The sequence below is a fragment of the Chroicocephalus ridibundus genome, chromosome 7, assembly GCF_963924245.1.
Source record: "Chroicocephalus ridibundus chromosome 7, bChrRid1.1, whole genome shotgun sequence".
NCBI lineage: Eukaryota > Metazoa > Chordata > Aves > Charadriiformes > Laridae > Chroicocephalus > Chroicocephalus ridibundus.
Genome location: NC_086290.1, coordinates 36,793,636 through 36,812,185, shown reverse-complemented (window position 1 = coordinate 36,812,185; position 18,550 = coordinate 36,793,636). Strand labels below are relative to the sequence as shown.

General features: G+C 39.8%; 1 protein-coding gene across 4 annotated transcripts in view; it reads left to right on the top strand.

Annotated features, from left to right (window-relative positions):
- MFSD6 (major facilitator superfamily domain containing 6) overlaps window positions 1-18,469 on the top strand; it is a 30,764-nt gene extending 12,295 nt beyond the window's left edge. For 2 of the 4 annotated variants that reach the window (XM_063341292.1, XM_063341291.1), the window contains 5 exons: window positions 4,319-4,416; window positions 9,931-10,092; window positions 10,656-10,754; window positions 12,915-13,195; window positions 15,527-18,469. In XM_063341292.1, coding sequence (XP_063197362.1) covers window positions 4,319-4,416; window positions 9,931-10,092; window positions 10,656-10,754; window positions 12,915-13,195; window positions 15,527-15,709 — 823 coding nt within the window. In that variant the 3' untranslated portion in view covers window positions 15,710-18,469. Of the gene's footprint in view, window positions 1-4,318; window positions 4,417-9,930; window positions 10,093-10,655; window positions 10,755-12,914; window positions 13,196-15,257; window positions 15,310-15,526 lie in introns of all 4 variants that reach the window. The other 2 variants (XM_063341295.1, XM_063341294.1) reach the window with 2 other exon arrangements.
- Window positions 18,470-18,550: the final 81 nt, after the last annotated feature.

The window sequence follows — 18,550 nt, the reverse complement described above, 5'->3', positions numbered from 1 at the left end:
AAATAGAAGGAGATAGGAGCATTGGCCAGTAAAAAGAAAGATGATGTGCAGGATTAGCTCCTCTTTTTTTTTTTTTTTCTTTGCACTTTTAAGCCTATGAAGCCAAGATTGGATCAAGATTAAGTTGTTTAAACACTAGCTCCTATTTGCAATAAAACAGCATTCTTTATACCTGCACCTGGGAAATGCACATTAGTCATATTTTAATGTTATCCAATGCTTACTTGAATTTAGTCATCACAGTTTTATGAGATGTTTCGTCCTGGTTGTCTGTCTGTCTTGTATTTTTTGAACTTTGTATAATGCATGGTTTGTTCAAGAGGAGGCAAACTTTTTTTTTATTGAGAGAGGAATGTATAGGAGTTCATAGCTCATGTTTTTTGATAGTTCTGTGTATGTCTGCTGCCTTATAGTACAGATATTCATTCTCCCAATAACAAGAACGAATATCCTCCAACTAGATATCCTTCATGGAACTGTCTTAGCCAGAAGCATTTGGGATTAATTTTTTTTACTATTATTTTTTTTAATAGCTTAAAATTCCTTGTTTACCATTTTGGCATAAAAGCAGTTACATGTTTATGGGAATTCTGGTGTAAGGTCTTGTATGAAATAAGATAGAAGTACCTCTTAATCCACAGCTAGTTGTGAATATTTCACAGGGTATTTCACAGTTAGAGGGAAGGAGGCTTGACATCTCTTTGGTAAGGTGCCTTCAGTGCTGAGGTTGTCTCACCTTACACTGAATTCTGTCACTAATAACATTAGTTTAAAAAAAAAAAAAAGAAAAGGGTATTTGCACATTTTCTTCTGGGATTAGACTCCTAGATGTAGATAGTCTTTCTGCAGTATTTATTTTAACATTATCATGCAATCTTTCCTTCCGGTCCTCATTCTTTGAAGACAGGCATGATTACCAGAATTGCATGCGCTGTCACAGTAGCAGGAAAAAATGCTATTGACTGTCATTTGCAGAACTACAAGAAAACAGGCTTTACACCCTTGACATACAGAAGCTCAGTTTTCCTTTTCTAGCCTTGTAAAGGTTTCTGTTTCTACCATTGTATGTGTTGGCATATAAGATCCTTACAACATTTTGAAACCTATTCTGTTTTCACAGGTTTTCTTTTTTAAACTAATACTCAAATTATTGTTGAAGCATTTTAAGCAAGACCGTACTAAACATATGCTGATTAAAATGCCTGATTTCTGACTTCATTGCCTTTACTGTTCATATGCAGGTGCACTGCGTGTTGTGCATGTGTTACACATGCTGCTAGTGTTTCTAACATTGTATTTTAGCAGGTCACTAGATGAATCTGGAGTACTGACACTGAGTGGTTCAGCTAGAAAGCTGTTCTGTGATTGTGCGGATTTACGAGGGAGGGAATATTGCAGATATTAGAGAGGTATCTTTTGCCTTGCCTCCTCCAGCCACCTTTTGAGAGATGACAGAGTAGATTTTCATTTAAAAGTAAATTAAAGAGTTAAAAAGAAATAAGTAATCAGAAAGTGTAGTAAAGAACAGAAGTTCTTTGAGAGGATATTGTGAAGGAAAAGTGTACAAAACTGGCCATCAAATATTTAGACAGCATTGTTGAATGGTATAGAATCATAGAATGGTTTGGGTTGGAAGGACCTTAAAGATCATCGTGTTCCAACCCCCCTGCCATGGGCGGGGACACCTCCCACTAGACCAGGCTGCTCAAAGCCCCATCCAGCCTGGCCTTGAACACCTCCAGGGATGGGGCACCCACAGCTTCTCTGGGCAACCTGTTCCGGTGTCTCACCACCCTCACAGTAAGGAATTTCTTTCCAATATGTAATCTAAATCTCCCCTCTTTCATTTTAAAACGGTTACCCCTTGTCCTGTCCTTATACTCCCTGCTAAAGAGTCCCTCCCCATCTTTCCTGTAGGCCCCCTTTAGGGACTGGAAGCACTCCTAACTGCCATTGAGTTTAGGAAGATGATGTCAATCTCTGAAAATAACCTCCTACTTGAGGTTAAACTTGAATGTGTTTGTCTGACCACAATTCCAGCATGTGAGTTTTTATAGGAAGCAGAGACTGGTAGTCATGGCTGTAAACAGCTTAACATAAATATAGTTTCAGTGCTTTGAATGTTTAACCTGTAAATTGAACGCGGAGTGTCTGTGGATACTGCATGTTGGTTTCATAAGTAACATCTCTTTGCGTTATCCATTTGGGTCTGATAAAGAGCTTAAGTGATTTTTATAAACACGTTTTTGAAATGACTCTGTAAATACACAAAAGTTGTTGTGTGACAGACCCCTCCAAAAGCATAATTATAGAAATCTCCATAAACTCTATTTTACCTTAAACTTTGTACATATTCTAACAAATTAAAAGGTAGAACCTGACTAAATTGCTGCTCTTAAACTCTGAATCCAGATCTTTCTGCAAGTGTAACATGGCAGAAAAGCGCAGGTAGCCGAGTGTGTTAGTGGTGATGGAAAAACTATGAAGCAGGAGGAGGCCTCTTCACATCTCCAGTCTGGCTGTGGTAGGGAACAGTTGAGTTGGGGAAAAGTGTTCTCGGGGCACAGGCAAAATTTTTGCTAGACAAAAGTGAAATTAAGCTGGCAAGAACCGGTCCTAAACAGAGGGCTGGGTGCATCTGTATTGCTGATCAGGCAAAACAAGTGTATGGTGAGGTGGTTCCTTTGTATCCGCAAGAGCCTTACTCATAGGGGAATGAAGAAAGGAGCCTGCAGAATTTGCGTGTTTGCTTACCTTTTGTGGCAAGCGTGTCCTAATACACTTCAGAAATGTGACTGTACATAAGGATTACATTAAGTGGTGGCTGTGAAAGGAACTAAGTTATTTGGAACAGAAGGCATTAATTAAAGGGGGAGGTGAAATTTATGATGTGTGGCACAAGGAACAAGTTTGTTCCTTCTTGTTTAATACAAAACTTTTTCATGGCTTCCTGTGTTTTCTTCAATGAATGCTTGGGCTTGCATTGCCTAAAGGCAGCTTAAACCAGCTGTTCATGGACCTTACACGTATCTGGAAGCGACACAGCTTGGTCTGATGTGTGATGGGGGGAGGAGGAGTTTCCCAGCTTGTCGAAAGTAAAATATATTGTCTTCTGTGAATCCACATTGTTGTGAAATGCACAGACCTGTCTCTATAATTTTGAATGTTTTTGGTATCACTGACATGATGAAAACTATGGTCCTGGGTCTTTAGCTGTCAACATGTATATATATTTGGAGACTTCAGATGTTAACAAGATGCTGTGTTCTTATGGCTGCATCTCATTCTAGATTTTTCAGTGGCTATGTACCATTTAATTAAATCTCGGTCTGCTTTTGTAGAATAACTAACTAAAAAAGCAGCACAAAGAATAACAAGCCCTTTCACAATGTCTGTGCTTAGACCAGGGGTCAATCAAGAAGCCATATTTGGACAATAAGTTGTCCTTGTTCCTGAAAAAATCTTCACATGCAATAGCATCTTTTTTCAAGCTAAAAAACATGTTTTGAATCAAGTCTTTGTTTCGTAATATCCATCTGAAAATAAGAGAAAGATAGCTCGATGAATAAGCACCCTGGAGGTAAGCTAAGCAAACTGAAAACTGGAAGGGAAAAGTCATCAGGTTAAATGTGCAGTGGGGAAAGCACTGCACAAATAGTCTTCCTGCTTCATTGTTTAAAAACTGTTATAAGGGCTTTTTTTCCTCTTCATTCTGAGATGCAGCATCTGCTGCTTTTCAACAGGATGGTTAAGTTTTATCCTGAGGCATGTTGTTACCAACCATATTGCTTCTGTGGGATGTGTTTTTAGAGTAGTTCTGAGCAGTTTGCAGATCCTGGGACTATACACTTACATTTATTAGGGTAAAATTAATTAATGTAATAATGTAAGGCTGCACCAGGCTTACATTAAAATGGAAGAATGAATCTCTGAATGATTAGAAAGGAAGATTGTTTGGAAGGGATGTTGAATGTGCTTAGAAATGGTCTCTGTGAAATACAGCCCTGTACAGAGCGTGGCATGGAACTACAGAGTGAGTTAAAATCTCAATGGATCAGCTGTCCCTTTGAATTTTTTTTGTCCATTAGGATTTTGAAAAGAGTCTTAACTTTAGCCTCGGTTTGAATATGTGTTTGGAGTGGGCAAGAGGAGAGTTCATGTTTGGGTGCAAGACTGTGTTTTGTGTTGAGCAAATGCTTTAGGCTGGCAAACTGTTTGTAGACGCGCAAAGGAGTTCTGAACCGGTAGGGTATATTGTAACACACCAAAAAACGGAAGTGCAAACTAACCTGATTTCTCTTTTCCTTACTTCCTTCAGAGTGCTGTATATTGGTCTTGCCTGTAATACAGCTCGATATATTTACATCTCGTATCTGGAAAACGCCTGGACTGTTCTTCCGATGGAAGTACTTCAAGGTATGACCGTGCAGTAATGCCTTTCCAGTATAATAAGATCAGGTGCTTATGTTTATCTTGTTTTCAAGTGAAGTGTAATTAAGTAAAAATCTGGTATTTCTCATATTTTTTTTGACCACAAATATCCCAGAATGTCCAGGTTCATAAAACATTACTGTTTATCTTGGGAAACATTTGACGTCAAAAGGGTGGGTTTGCATTTGATTGTGCACAGTTCTGTGTTTATTCAACCAGAACTGTGTGAGACCAACACACCCTTTAACTAAACAAAGAGACAGAAGCATGAGCTGGGTACACACCTACTGCAAATCCTGTTTGGTGGTAAATGTGAACTTCGTTAAATGCAAAAGATCGCAGTTCCTGACAGGATGCTGTAAAAAAAAAAAAAAAGAAAAAAAAAGAAAAAAAAGAAAAAAAGAAAGAACATAGTCGTGGTCATTCTGTCTCTGTTAAAATATTTTGTAGTTTTTCAGCTGTACTGTTTGATCAATAGCTTTAGACTATAGAATTTTCTTTTTTTAATAGCTAAAGAGGAATGAATTTCTTTCAATAGCTTTGTCTGTGCTACTAGAGCTTCTTTAAGATACTTGCTCTTTAACTAATTTAATTAGAAGGGCAGAGGTGTGGTTTATGAAAAGTGTTTTGAGCCCTGTTTTCAAGTGGTGCTGTCAAAGACTGCAAGACCTTCATTGCCATGTTAAAGTATAAATTGTTCTAACTTACATTTTATGACATTTTTTCGTGTCTTTGTAGTGGGTACCAATTCTCAAAACCAAGAAAAATGTAAGCTATTTTACTTTCTGTTTCGTCAGTATTTGAAGAATACTGAAGTATTTGTGTTTGTAAGCTTGCAAGAGAATGGTTAATTTAAATGCAGAAAATGTTTTCCCTGCCTTTAATAATAGTTGTACCATCTTTGTTAAAGACAGTACTCTGGCTTTATAGAATACTTCTTAGAAAATTTTCCACAGGTTATACTTAGAAGTTTTATTCTTCTATGTGCAGCGTAATTTGAATTTGCATTAACTTTTTCTACTGTATTTACAGAAATCTTTGTAAGGTAGATTTTAACTTGAGTTACAAAGTGCTATTGGTGAGCACTGTGTAGATGTCTACATATATGGAGAAAGAAATCTGTGTCCTGGCTCCTTCCCTCCCTGCTAACAAAAACAGTCTATTGTATTAAAACTGCCACAACAGCAAGCTTCTGAATTTTGTTATTAAAAAAACCCCAAACCACAACTATTGAATTGATACCGTCATCGTTCATACCAAGTGTTAAAATATGAAAATGTCACAAAGAACCTGAAGAATGCGTATGTATCATATTTTTGCCTGCTTAAACATCTAGGGGGAACAAATGATGAATACAAAGCTTTGGATATTATCTTCTAGGTAATCCTGTTTTAGAGACACCCCAACTCAAAATATAAGAAAAAAAACTTGTGTCTCAACAATACAGCCAGAAGTTTGTGCCCAGAGGCATCACAGAAGTATAGTCATGGCTGAGAAAGAAGTTTCTATTACTTTGAATCTTGTTTTTGTTCTGATGAAATTCCAATATGAATTGCCTAATATGTAGGTTTGCTTTTACAGCAGGGCTGTGAAGGACCTGTTTTGGTGGGGTTTTTTGTGTGGTATAATCTTGAGTACTCAAGATTTAAAGAAAAAACTAAGGACCTTCAAAATAATACTTCCTCATAAATTTATCTGCCAGACTTTATATCTAGCCACTGCTGAACCACGTACGCTTGGGTTAATGCTGCTATTTGCAGTTATTTATATTCATCAAATGAGAAATTTAAAAACAAAACAAACACGTACATACCCCCACCCTCCTGAAAGCCTCTGTGTGTTCTACGTGCACTTTTTAGCCTGCATCTAACATGGTTTATTAGTGTCCACAACGTCCATAGGTATGCTGTATGTGTGTCTGATTACTGCCACTACATTTGTTACATTCCAGTAATCTCATTCAGTGTTGCTGAATGCAAGATCGTTTGTCTTTTTAGAAGACTGTTTCCCCCCCCCCTTTTTATTCTTTTCTCCTCCTCGCTCTTAGCAGTTTTAGTTTCTTCTTGATTCATTATTTCTTTTGCAGCAGTTACCAAATCCTGTTTCTTTGCGGTCTGCTTTCTTTCCTTCCCTTTCCTTTTCTTTCCGTCCACTGAATCTCTTGGCAGGGAGAAGAGGTGACACCTTAATGAAATTTGGTGAGGTAGAAGCTCTTATTTTCAAATGAGTTTGTTGACAGAGGGAGGTAAGAGTTGTAGCTGCTTTGCATGTGTAAGGGTTAGAAGTATTTAAAAACAAAAAAAAAGTAGATTATGCAGAACATGTGGGTACCACGTGACTGCATCAAGTTGATAGGTCTTTTAAATCCCTTGGTGAAGTCCTTGTTGTAATTGTATGTAACTCTTTTTCCAGGAAGCTGTTAAATTTCATGTAAATTCCAGTTCCATCAGATGGAGGGGTTTTAAGGTCAACAACACTTTCAGCTGGCTTTACAAAAGAATTTATTTTTCTTTTTAATATGTTCCTGTAATACAAGAAGGATTATTCCCGTGTGCTGCGCTGAAGGGCATGGGGGGATTTCTGGAAGATGACTCTGCAGACTGCATCTATTGATTGTAATAAGACCCATGCTGTGTTTCTGTTGCTGTCGGTGTAACGGGGAATGGGAGGACTCTTTAAGATCATTGCGCTCCCAGAGGAGTAAATGAGCAGATTTAAACTTGCTTCTTAATTTAGAGTTTTGAATCTGCCCACAGCGTGTGTATATGTCATAAATCTGTGAACACGCAAGCAATCTTGTTCATTTCACACTTAATGGATTAAGTTTTGATGTGCTAGTTATCTGCAAATTATTTTTCCAAAGCAATGGTTCAAATTCTCTGGTAACAGCTATGCTAGCTCACCGATTATTTTCTGAAGTGCAAAACTATATTGATAACCTGAAAATTAGCTGTTTTCACTTGGCAGTAATCCAGCAAACTCCAAAACAAGTACTGTTCTAAGAAGTGATTCCTACTAGTACTCCAGCAGCACAGTTACGTCTAGAGAGCAAAAAGCTTGGGTCTTTAACTGGCAATAATTAGGGTATATCTCTCTTCCAATAGATGTGGCTCCCCAAATCCTCAGCTCTTGGTTTATATGTAAATTGTCCTGTTTGCTAAACGTTATTATTTTGAGCTGGAGTTGGTATACTTGTTGGAAATATAGTCCAGATGGTGAAATGGTGGTTAGTGGTTTTAGCAAATAATGTCACAATACGTATATTGTGAACAGCTTCTTTTGAAAAAAAGAATTGTGATTAGCAGTAATTCAGACCAGACTTCTTGTAAAAGTTGTAAAAACTGTTTCAAATAGTCAATAATAGTCAAATAGTTCAATAGTCAAATAATAAAAATCACATTAGTAATGTACACATACTAAAAAAAAAAAAAAGAAAAGCCCATATCTTCAAAGGCAAGTGAAATAAGCTGGTTTAAAGGAATGGATTTGTTTTCAGAGGAACGGGGAACACTGTGTTCTATCTGGATCGTCTAGTAAAGAACCTGTTGGTTAAGTAGGGCCTTTTGTTTTCAAACAAATACCCTGGTATTGTGCTTCACGGTTCAAATAATTTCTGATTTGTTTTTGATTTGCCTGGCTTTAATACTTGACTTACTCTTTAATAGCTGATAAAACTGAATGTTTTACATTAATTAATATCCTTTCTAAAACAAAAGCACATTATCTACCTTAGATTAGCCTGGCTTTGTTATTGGGATGGTTCTTGGTTGCTATTTCCGATGCATATGTGAGTCTACATTTTTTTAAAAAAAAACCTAGATTCTCAGTGAGTTTTAAAACTCTGAGCTTTTTGGATTGAAAGTCTGAGTTTTAAAGCCTTAAACTGTAAATGGTAAGGTAAAATACACTCATCCTAGTGTAAGCCTTTTATTTTTCAACAAGGCGATGTGCTATTACCAAAGCCACCTCTGGAATGTATAAAGGTGGCCTTTACAAACCCAAAGCTTGAGAAATTTTTATTTAGATTTTGAATGAAAGTGAATGTACAGCCTTGTGGACATCTAATGTGTCTATACCTGAACTGTATCAATTCCATGCAGTGCCATTTATCCTTTAACAAATAAGCAAAACCCAAGTTATTCTGTGTGTTACAAAAGCATGTATTTTCTTGTTCTCGTGAGTCTTCAGCCTAACTGCCTAAGTAATTACTGAGTCTCCAACTGTTCCTTAGTAAGTCAAGCGTAGAGGACAGGAACATGTTGACTGAATCATCAGTTGTGCCAGCATTTTTTTTTTTAAAACCGAGGCAGTAGAGCATAGGCATTGGTAAGCTGTGATGACTATTTTTAATACCGCTCAAATAAGAAAAAAATATTCCCACTCAATCTGAGGGTGGCAAAATAGTTCAGGCTTATTTAACGTGTGATGAGCTACAAAACTGTGGTGGGTTGTTTTCTTTTTCCAACTTCTCCACAACCCTGCCTTTTCCTGTCCTGTTCTTCCACACTCCACAAAAAAACCCAAACCACCAGGCAGGTGCTCAAAGACGAGGAGGGCTCCACTTGGCACGGGGTTCTGCGTCCTGATGGTCATTCACTGTCTTTTCCCCTTAGCTGTCCTTCTTCTCCAGTAGGAAAAAATGTTCATAACCCTGCATCTACAAGGCATGTGCCAGCGAGAGACTTCCCAAATCTCTGCTGGAGGGCTGGGGCGGTTGTTGATAGCAGTGAGGGCCTCTGCTGTGCCGGGTCCCCGGCGTGGGTGGCGCGCGAGGCGGCAGCAGCGTGCAGCAGTGCCTACGCAGCGTGCAGTTGCAGCGGGAGGCAGGGCACGCTGACTCTGCCTCTGAACAGCAGGCGTGAAAATCAGCATCTTTGGCCTACCCTGAGGAGCATGCGCGTTTTTCACCTCCGGACCATTCAGTGCTAAATGCAGAGCGTGTTGGTGTTGAGTTCAGAAAGAGTTTGCGTGGAGGTGGTTGATTTTGGGGTGGAGTGAGAAGGGCAGCAGGGGATTAATTCTTGCCTCTGAAATGACACGGATATCTCTGATACTGTTTGGATTTTATCACCTTTGTAAGGAGACTGTCCTTGTAAGGAGACTGCTGAGAGGCATCGATGCTTTAATTGCCTGCAGCTTATGAAATCAGGACCATATTTCAAAGGCCCTCAAAGGGACAAGGAGTCTGGCAGAGAGATTTTCAATGCGCTTTTTTTTTTTAAGTCTTCCTAGGGACTGTGTCTCAAGAAGAGACGTGAGGTCATCTTAGAGGGAGAAAGAGCTATTGACAGACTCTGCAGGAGGAGTCACCATGTCTCCCTGTGGCTTGGCTGCCAGTACCACGTTACCGAAAGCTGATTTGTACTCCACAGACATTTGTCAGTGAGGGGATTTTGTTGGTTTTCTCTAATGCATGCTCCAACAGATGAGTGCCGTTGCTCTGATGTTGTGTCAGTACCCTCTGGAGCCTGTCCTCTTCACGGTGTTTCATCTCTCTAGGTGTCACACATGCGGCTATATGGGCAGCCTGTATTTCGTACCTTAGCGCGGCAGTGCCTCCGGAGCTGAGAACGTCAGCCCAGGGAATCCTGCAAGGTCTCCACTTGGGTCTGGGCAGAGGATGCGGGGCTATGGTTGGAGGGGTTTTGGTCAATTACTTCGGTAAGCAAAAATTGTATTGAAGACTTCTATTTTATTTATTGAAGTTCTGTTTTTTCTGAACTACCGGCTTTAAAGTTATTTATGCTTAAGGTATTGTTCTGTTTTAAAGAGTAATACACTTGTATAAATCATAGAATCATAGAACTGCTTAGGCTGGGAGGGACCTCAGGAGATGTCTAGTCCAGGCCCCTGATCAAAGCAAGGTCAGCACTGAATTCAGAGGAGGTTGCTTACGGCTTTGTCCTTTTAGCATTACAGATTGATTAAATATGTTATGCCTAGATATTTTTAGTAGTAAGTGAGCAAATCTCCAACCTGATTCGTAAGTAAAATGAATGAATCCTTTGTGAGAGTATAGGTTGATGCTGTGCAGCCTCTTGATGAACAAATGAGAATCTAATTACTTGGTTAATGTTGAAGTTTTGGGGGAGGAAAATGTAATGAAACAAGCTAATAAGAGTCTGCATGGGACAATACATACCGAAGGAGCACATAATGCTGACTCATTTTATTAAGTCAGTAGATTCTCAATTTAAAAAAAAAAAAATAAAATCTCATTACAGGTCCTGCTGCCACATTCAGAGGAATAGGGATGGCTTGTTTAGTGATTCTTCTTCTATTTGCACTGATCCAGTGGCTGTTGGTTCCCAATGAAGAAGAAGGTAAATATTCATGTCACTGAGACACTACAAAATTAGAGACAGTGAAAAAAGGTATCTCTGAAGCTGCTCCCTGCATCTTTAATTTTTTATGTTTAGTGTCTTTTCTCAGATTTTGACAAAACAGTTTGGTTTTAAGTGAGAATTTTTTTTCCTGAGCAATGGTAGAAATTGAAGTGGTGTGCTGCTGCTGTAAGAAGGGCAGCATTGCGTTCTTGGGTGTCGCTAGGAGGAAAGCATAACTTGCTTTACTACCTGTATGTCCTCTCGGCTCTGAGAATCCCCCAGGTTAGTCTTAACAGCGGTAGTGAGTCATTTCAGTTGCGGCAGTTCTTTAAGGTCACCTTGACCGCTACACTCTCTCGTATTCTACCAGTGCGAGCCACCTCTGCCAGAAATTGTAGAGGTGGCTTCAGAGGACAGAAACTTTTATAGCTGCTACAGTTATGTTCTGGCACCTGAGAAATCTTCCCGCAGGTGGAATTTGAGCTTTTTCATCTCCACCTTTATCAATATAAAAGCTAACAAGAAATGGAATATGTGGTACAAAGTTAAGGATTTAGCATAAATCTAATTCTTGCAAAGGCAATAAAACAGTGGCAAATTCTGAAGTCATGAATTTTTGAACTTCTTTTTAGCCAAATGTTACTTTCCAGTATGAGCTTTGAGTATGAAAGGAAAGTCTTCTTTAGCTGGAACATTAAATGAATGGTCCTTGACTAGTTATCAACTTGCCTGTACTGAAGGGGTCAAATATTTATTTTGCTAGAATTCTCTTCACTTCTGTTCAGATGATAACGGCAAGAAATGGAAAGGTGAAAGGGATATTTGCTGCTTTGTTTCCCATCAGCTTTCGGTTAATTACATGTGAACCTACAAAATAATAGTTTGTTAGTGGCCTTATACTGTTTAGTTTGTTTCAGTCTTTGGTTTCTATGTAATACACACTACCCTTATTAACAGTGTGTATATTAATCTTAAGCATGGCAGTAATTAGGTTGCTTTCAACATGACCAGTTGCATGAGTAAAACTAATCGTGTGGTCAGGTGTGTGCAGGATTAGCCTCTTCATTTCTTCACTACTAGAGAGCATCCAGCCATTGCTTAAAATATCTAGTACTATCTAAGAGTCTGTAAACAAAATATGATTTTATAATTTTGAAAAAATAGATCTTTTTAATCAGTAAAATATTTCTACTCAGAAAAAATATTTTCTTAAAATTTACAGTGTGTGTTATTTACAGACTTGTAGAGAACATACAGTTATTACTTAAAATACCCAAGGGTTTATAACAATCTGTTTAATGACTTTTCCTATATTTAATACTCTGGCTCTTCAAGATTGTAGGGCACATTGTGTTGGGTCACAACAGTCATTTTATGGGTGACATTTCGAGTCAGTAAAATCTATTTAAGATTATTGGAAGACCTTAGATGTAAAGGTTAGTTGGGAGGATTTCTTCCTTTACCTGAAACTCAGCGACGGATATTTTGTCTCCCCCAGTGTGTCACCCCACCCTTGTTCTTTTCTCACTAACTGCGTCACTCCATAGTAACCATGGAGTGATGGTTTGTTTCTTAAATAAAAAAGCGGTGAAGATGTAGAACAGCTTCTTTAAGTGAAATCAGTAGGTTTAGAAATTTTAAGATCAGAAACGGCAGTTCTGATGATGTAGGCCATGTGACTTCACCGGATGGTTCCTGCTTGAAGCCAGTGTTTAGTTATGAGTACGAGTGAGTTGTAAGATGCGGACTTTATGCAGAGAAAGAAGTTTGCCACAAGTCTAAAAGACTTATTTTCAATTTGCATGTAACATGAAAATGACCTCTTCCATGTAACATGAAAAATACGTATTTCTAATAGCTAGCTGGGAAGAAACGGAGCGCTTCATACTCGTTAGCCCCTCCTGTTCACGCAGACATCTAAAATACCTCCCTGCAGTTGCAGAACAGCCTTGATTGTAAGGCAACGTCCACGTTGCCTTTCCCTAACTCGATTGTGGCGTGTCGCGCTCCTGGGTGTTTGTGCCAGTGTTCTGCTGCTAGTACAGTGATAACCGTATTACGAAAGCAAGAAACACTTAGTGTTCATTGTCTTGCTTCACTTTTTTTTTTTTTTAAGCTCGTTGGCTTTGCCAGTGATTATTTTGTTTTAAACTTCAGAAAAGACAATGCTGGCGGAAAGGATCCCAGTGCCTTCCAGTCCTGTTCCCATCGCGACTATTGACCTTGTGCAACAGCAGTCGGAAGATATCATGCCTCGGACTGAGCCCAGGCTGCCTCTAAAGAAAACTAAACACCAAGAAGAGCAAGAGGATGTGAACAAGCCTGCCTGGGGCATCAGCTCTTCTCCTTGGGTCACCTTAGCTTATGCTGTCTACCAGATAAAAGAGATGGTTAAACTATCCAAAACCAATCCAACTCCTGAGAATCAGCCTTTGCAGGTAATCTTCTAACATACAGGGAGTACTTATGTATTTGTTGGATGCTTAAAAACCTTTATAGCTATGTAAATCTGTTAGTACCTGGCAGGTGTTCTCTGTCAGCTTGTAATAAATTTGGAGTTGTGAAACAGTAGTTGAAATAGTGCAGGAAATAGAGTTGCTTTCTATGTGTAGTATAGCCAGAATAACTGTTTTTGTAAGTATTATCTTCCTGAAGATGGGAGGGGAAGGAGAGACCTAGAAAGAGGCTCTGTTTTAGAGGCTTGGATATACTGAATTCCCTTTAAGTATGCATTTGTTTTTGTATTAGTTGGAATCTGTGGGTTATGCTTTTTGCAAAATTTACAAGGTGATAATTGAACATGAAGATGCCCAGCTGCTTAACAGAGTGTAAAGTGATTTTTATTTGGTTTTGCTTCTTTGGATGATGCTGTCAAATGTCTACATTGTTGTGGAAATAGGTGTTCCAGACAACTACTGATGGGATACAGAGCCTTCTGTTCAAATAAAGTTAATCTCTTTTTTTATCTAGAGTTACACCAGATAGGAGCCATTCCGTGACTTAAAATGTCTGGGTGCTGGTGCTTACTTTACACCATTTCCCTTCTGTCCAGTCTCCCCTCAAAATACCTTGTAGGAGCTTCATCAATGATGAGATGGGTTTGCATCTTGAACTATCATCTGAAGCATACTGCTTAAGCAAAATAGGGGAATGCTGCCAATGCAAGTTTTAGAACAGCAAGGTTAATGTTAAAACCACTATGTTTACCTGTCTGGAAGGAACGGGTGAGGTTCCTTCTTATGCACCCAGTAGGCGTAAACACAGAAATGCTTTTTCCACAACTGCTGTCTTTAGAAATGCGTAATTTGGGATATGAGTGTGAATCAGCGGAGCAGAGTGTGGAGGAATTTCACGTTTGTTTTTGAACTTCCTTGAGTCAAAGAACGTGTTTTTTATAGTGGTACTGAAGATATCACTGGGTCTCTGACATCAAAATAATTCGTCCACACCAACTGCTGTTTCCCAATGGTAAATGTCCTCTGGGTCTTGGTTGGTATAAGCTGTCCCCCTTTTTTCAAAAGAGAAATCACAGAAAAGCAGTGGCACAGAATTTACACAATGACCACGTCAAGAAAAGAATGTTTTGCAGTTGTGTGGTGTCTGAGAGGGACATGTCCAACACTGCTGGACACGAACCAGCTGCTTCACAAAGAATTGTGAAGAGGCCAGAAAGGCTTTCATGCCCGGTGGTGTGTCTGTGGCACATGATCTCTTCGTTATTCTTTCCTTCCTGTAGAAATACAGTGCTGATATAAAAGTGGTTCTTGTTGGTGTGCCAAAATTCAACGGACTCCACTGTATTATTTTCTTCATCATCTGTGTTCTCCAAAATCTCTTATCCCTGTTTCAGTGCCCCAAAAGGACAAACCTTCTCCAAAACATTTCAAGTTTTGTGGTCAGTCATTTATTTGAGGCTGGTGGTATTAAAATACTGAAACTAGGAAAAGGCTACCCAGCTCTCTTACTAAATTTGTTAAATAGCCTCCTTCAAATGAAAATAGATCATTTGGAAGGAGGGTCAGTGCACAGAAAATGGAATTAGTGACAAAAATTATTCCCCTTTATTTCATTAAGATTTTGGCTCGATTTTGCTACTGCTTGCTTATATTCCTTCACGCGAAGGGACGTACTTGCCATGTTCTCTATTCTTCAGTGCAAAACAAATAATCATAGATAGAGTATCATTTGCTAGTGTGAAATGTATTGGTGTGAAAGCTTGCTGTTTCAGCCCTGGGGAATGTAACTGCTGTTTCAGTGTGCTCTGGTGTTCCTTAGTGAGGCCCGTTGGAGTAGGCTGGATGGAATTGTCCATCAGTACTGCGAACGTTCTGCCGTTCAGAGAGTCTGAGCAGTATCTTGGGGAGGGAGGAAACTATTGAGGAAAGCGATACTTAAGGAGCATGAAAACATTTTACAGAATTGTTTGATCAAAATAATGATCTTTTCTAAACACTTTCAAGTCCCGTTAATTGTTCTTTTTTCCCCTTGAAACACAACAAGTTTGTTTTTTGCATGCTTCTTGGGAAAGCGCAGTTAGGAAAAGAGATGGAAGGTAAGCTACTGTCTGCTTGCTATTAGTGTCATCTGGATTTAAATGTACTACTTTTGCTTGGCTTCTTTAAGTTTGATTTGCTACGTTGCGGGCATTCAAAGTAAGCACTTTGTGAATTTCCAGAAGTGCCTGAATGTATCTGGGGCTGTACCTCTGGGGATAGTGTCACGAGCGTTTATACTTACTTTTTGCATGCAATCCTTTCCCTTGTCTTTAGAAAATCAATGAGAATTGCAGTGCTTCATCAGCCAGCTCCGCAAGACAACCCCAAAATCCGACCGATTCTGGGCAGCCCAGCAATTGTTCAGCACCAACACCTGCAGCAACATCAGATTCCCAAGTTGATGGCGACCGCGTTGTGTCGGATCATGATGCTCAGCCTGCTGCTGCAGGGCCCTGAGATGCGCTCACCTTATCAAATCCAGTGCATGGAATTCTGCTTCTCACCTGGGAAACGCTGGAGTAGGAGCTCAAAAGTAGGACTTCCTTCATCTTAACGATCATAATGTGATGCAGTGCAAGCTTTTAACTATATAAAGAATATTCATATGACTACACAGAGCAACGTGAGCAGGGAAGCCAAAAGTTTGGAATTCTTGAGGGAAGTGATATGGACGGATCTAACGGTAGGAAGAATTCTTGGCTGCTTTGCTAAAGCTGAGTCAAGTGCTATGAGATTTCTTTGCAATCTGTAGAAAAAGGGAGTTCACTCTTCGCTTGTTGAGGCACAGAGTGTCTGGTTTGATTGGGTAATTTTCTTTGAATTTGTTCCCAAGACAAAATGGAAAGACTTTTTAGGAGAGAAACTGAGTTTCCCTGCGTCATCTATTAGAAAATATCAGATCCAATAAATATAGGAACAGCATGAAACTGTCTCTGTAAAGACTTCTCAGAAACAGAGTAGCTTTAGCAAGCGTATCTTCATATTATGGTGATGGGTTAAGTAAAACACACACATATTCAAAGGATATGTTTTTGAAGCTGATGTTACCTTGTTTGAGATGAAGGTTTAGTTCTGCAAAGCAAAGGTTTTGAACTGGTGTTTTAGTGAAAGAAAAAAGCTGGAGGAAGGCTTCTGAAGAAGTTAACCTCTGCACTTGCTGCCCTTCAGTTGGGCGTAGGTTGTGTGCGTTCGGGTAATTTTAGGTTTGATGTTGTATTGAGACAAGACTGATCGAGAATGCACAACCTGAGACTGATCAAGGGTTTCAGTGGACACACTGTCTTTTTGGTTTTTTATTTCATCATCTCTACAATGGTTTATTTAATGCAGTGTAGTTACTGTGGTTATTTATTAAGAAAACAGTAAGCTTTAAGTGCCTAGGGAAGGTGGGGGTAGGGAGGAATCATCTAAAAATCTTCATGATGAGGATTGTAGGGGCAAAGTTGTTGATGCAGAAATCAAGTAGAGTGAGAGATTCTCAGGAGGAAGGAAACGTAAATAAATTGCAGCATATTTAGGAAACTACTTTGTCCAATGTCAAGACACTGGAAGACTTTGGATTATGTTCTGTTGTGCTTTTCAATATTACCTGCAGCCAGCTCACTTGCTGGTGCATAGTGAAAATTGCTGCTGGAGGGATATCCCAGGGCTCGAGGAGGAGTCTGGGAGGCTTAGTCAGGAGAGTGTTTTGGCCCATTTGCTTTTATTAACAGCTTGTTCCTGTGAGATTCTGAGCGCTCGGCTTCTATGGGAGTGAGTATTGCTCAGCCCTCGTTGAAATCAGATGTAGGTGGTGTGTCGGGCCTTCCGTAGGGAAGGTGCGTGCCGTGGGGCTGTGCGGTGGTGCAGAGACAAGATTATCAGGAGCACAGGGTTAGGGGGGAGAGGAAGGGAAGATGGCAGCAGCTAAGCAGGAAAAGGGGGTGCGCAGTTTTACCCTCCTGACTGAAGGGGTGTCTCGTGGCTGGGTTTTAGCTGCGCTTTTAGAACAACCCATGTTCTGGTGGTGCCTGGGACCAACACCGTAGACAATAAAAAGAAACATCAATGACTAGCCACTAGCTACTTTTTTTGCACTTGAACTTAAATGTACTGTACTCACATAAACCCTCATGACTTGTCCAAGTGTCCTTTAAAATCAGAAATGTATTTATTGTATGTTTGTATAACTCGGGGGAGATGTAAAGACTGAACAGGCGATGGAACAGAAGGATGCTAAAAATCATCTTGAGGCAAACCAGCCATTTGTTGAGTTCACGCTGTATGGTGTTACCTCAGCTGCTACTGCATAGCACCTGGATTGTGAGGTGAAGAGCTTGTACACCGTGTTTACACTTCAGAATCGTGTATTTGAAATGCCTGCTCTTTTTGGAATTGTATAGTCATTCTATGTTGCAAAATGAACCTGTACACCTGGGTTTTGATATTTGTGAAACTGTAAAAAATGTGGTGAGAAATATAAAATATCCATAATGTATTTAATAGTATCAGTTGGAACTTTTATTGCATTTACTCATATTACGGTGCCAGCAGTGAACATCATCACTTGAACTGAAAATAATTCAGTAACGGCCTTTTTCTAGGTTCACTGCCTGGAGGAAAGTGGACCCAGAGCCTGGGAACTACAGTTGCGCAGCGTTGAAATCTGTTTCGTGGTAAAATCTGACTGTAGGCACAAATTTCCCTATGCGGGGTGAGGAGGATGTGAGGGATGCACACCAGTGTGCATCATAAACCGGCTGGTACGGAAGCGTGCGGGGCACCGTGAGCGAAAGTCAAAATTGGATTACGTTAGTCACCTAGCGGTTTGGAGACAGAGGCTGCCAAGCGCTGGTCATGTCAGCACGTATCAAAATACTTCCAGTTTCTGATTATATTTGCACTATCGCACCTGGCCCGTACAGTGGCACATCTATCTGGAATTGACTTTTATCTGAGGTGTAGCACAGTGCAATTTTTACTATTTCAGCTGCTTCACTTGTATGAATACAAAAGCGATGAGAGGGAGAGATCTTAGTTTTGTTTTGTTGTTTGCCTGCGTGTACCTGCCAGACCTTGTTTGTTGCCCAGCGGATCTGGATTTTGGTGGTTTGGATCTGTCATGAGTGGAGAACGGGAATGGCCCGTTCCTTCAGGGAGATGGATTCAAGGTAGAGGGGATGCTCTGTTTTGGAGCAGCCACAGTTATCGCGCAGTGACCGTTTCTTAAATCTGCAACAAGGGAGAAAACTTCAGGACGTAAACACACCCATTTGCTTGGCTCCTCCTTCTCCTATGTCCTGCTGTTCTGAAGAGAAT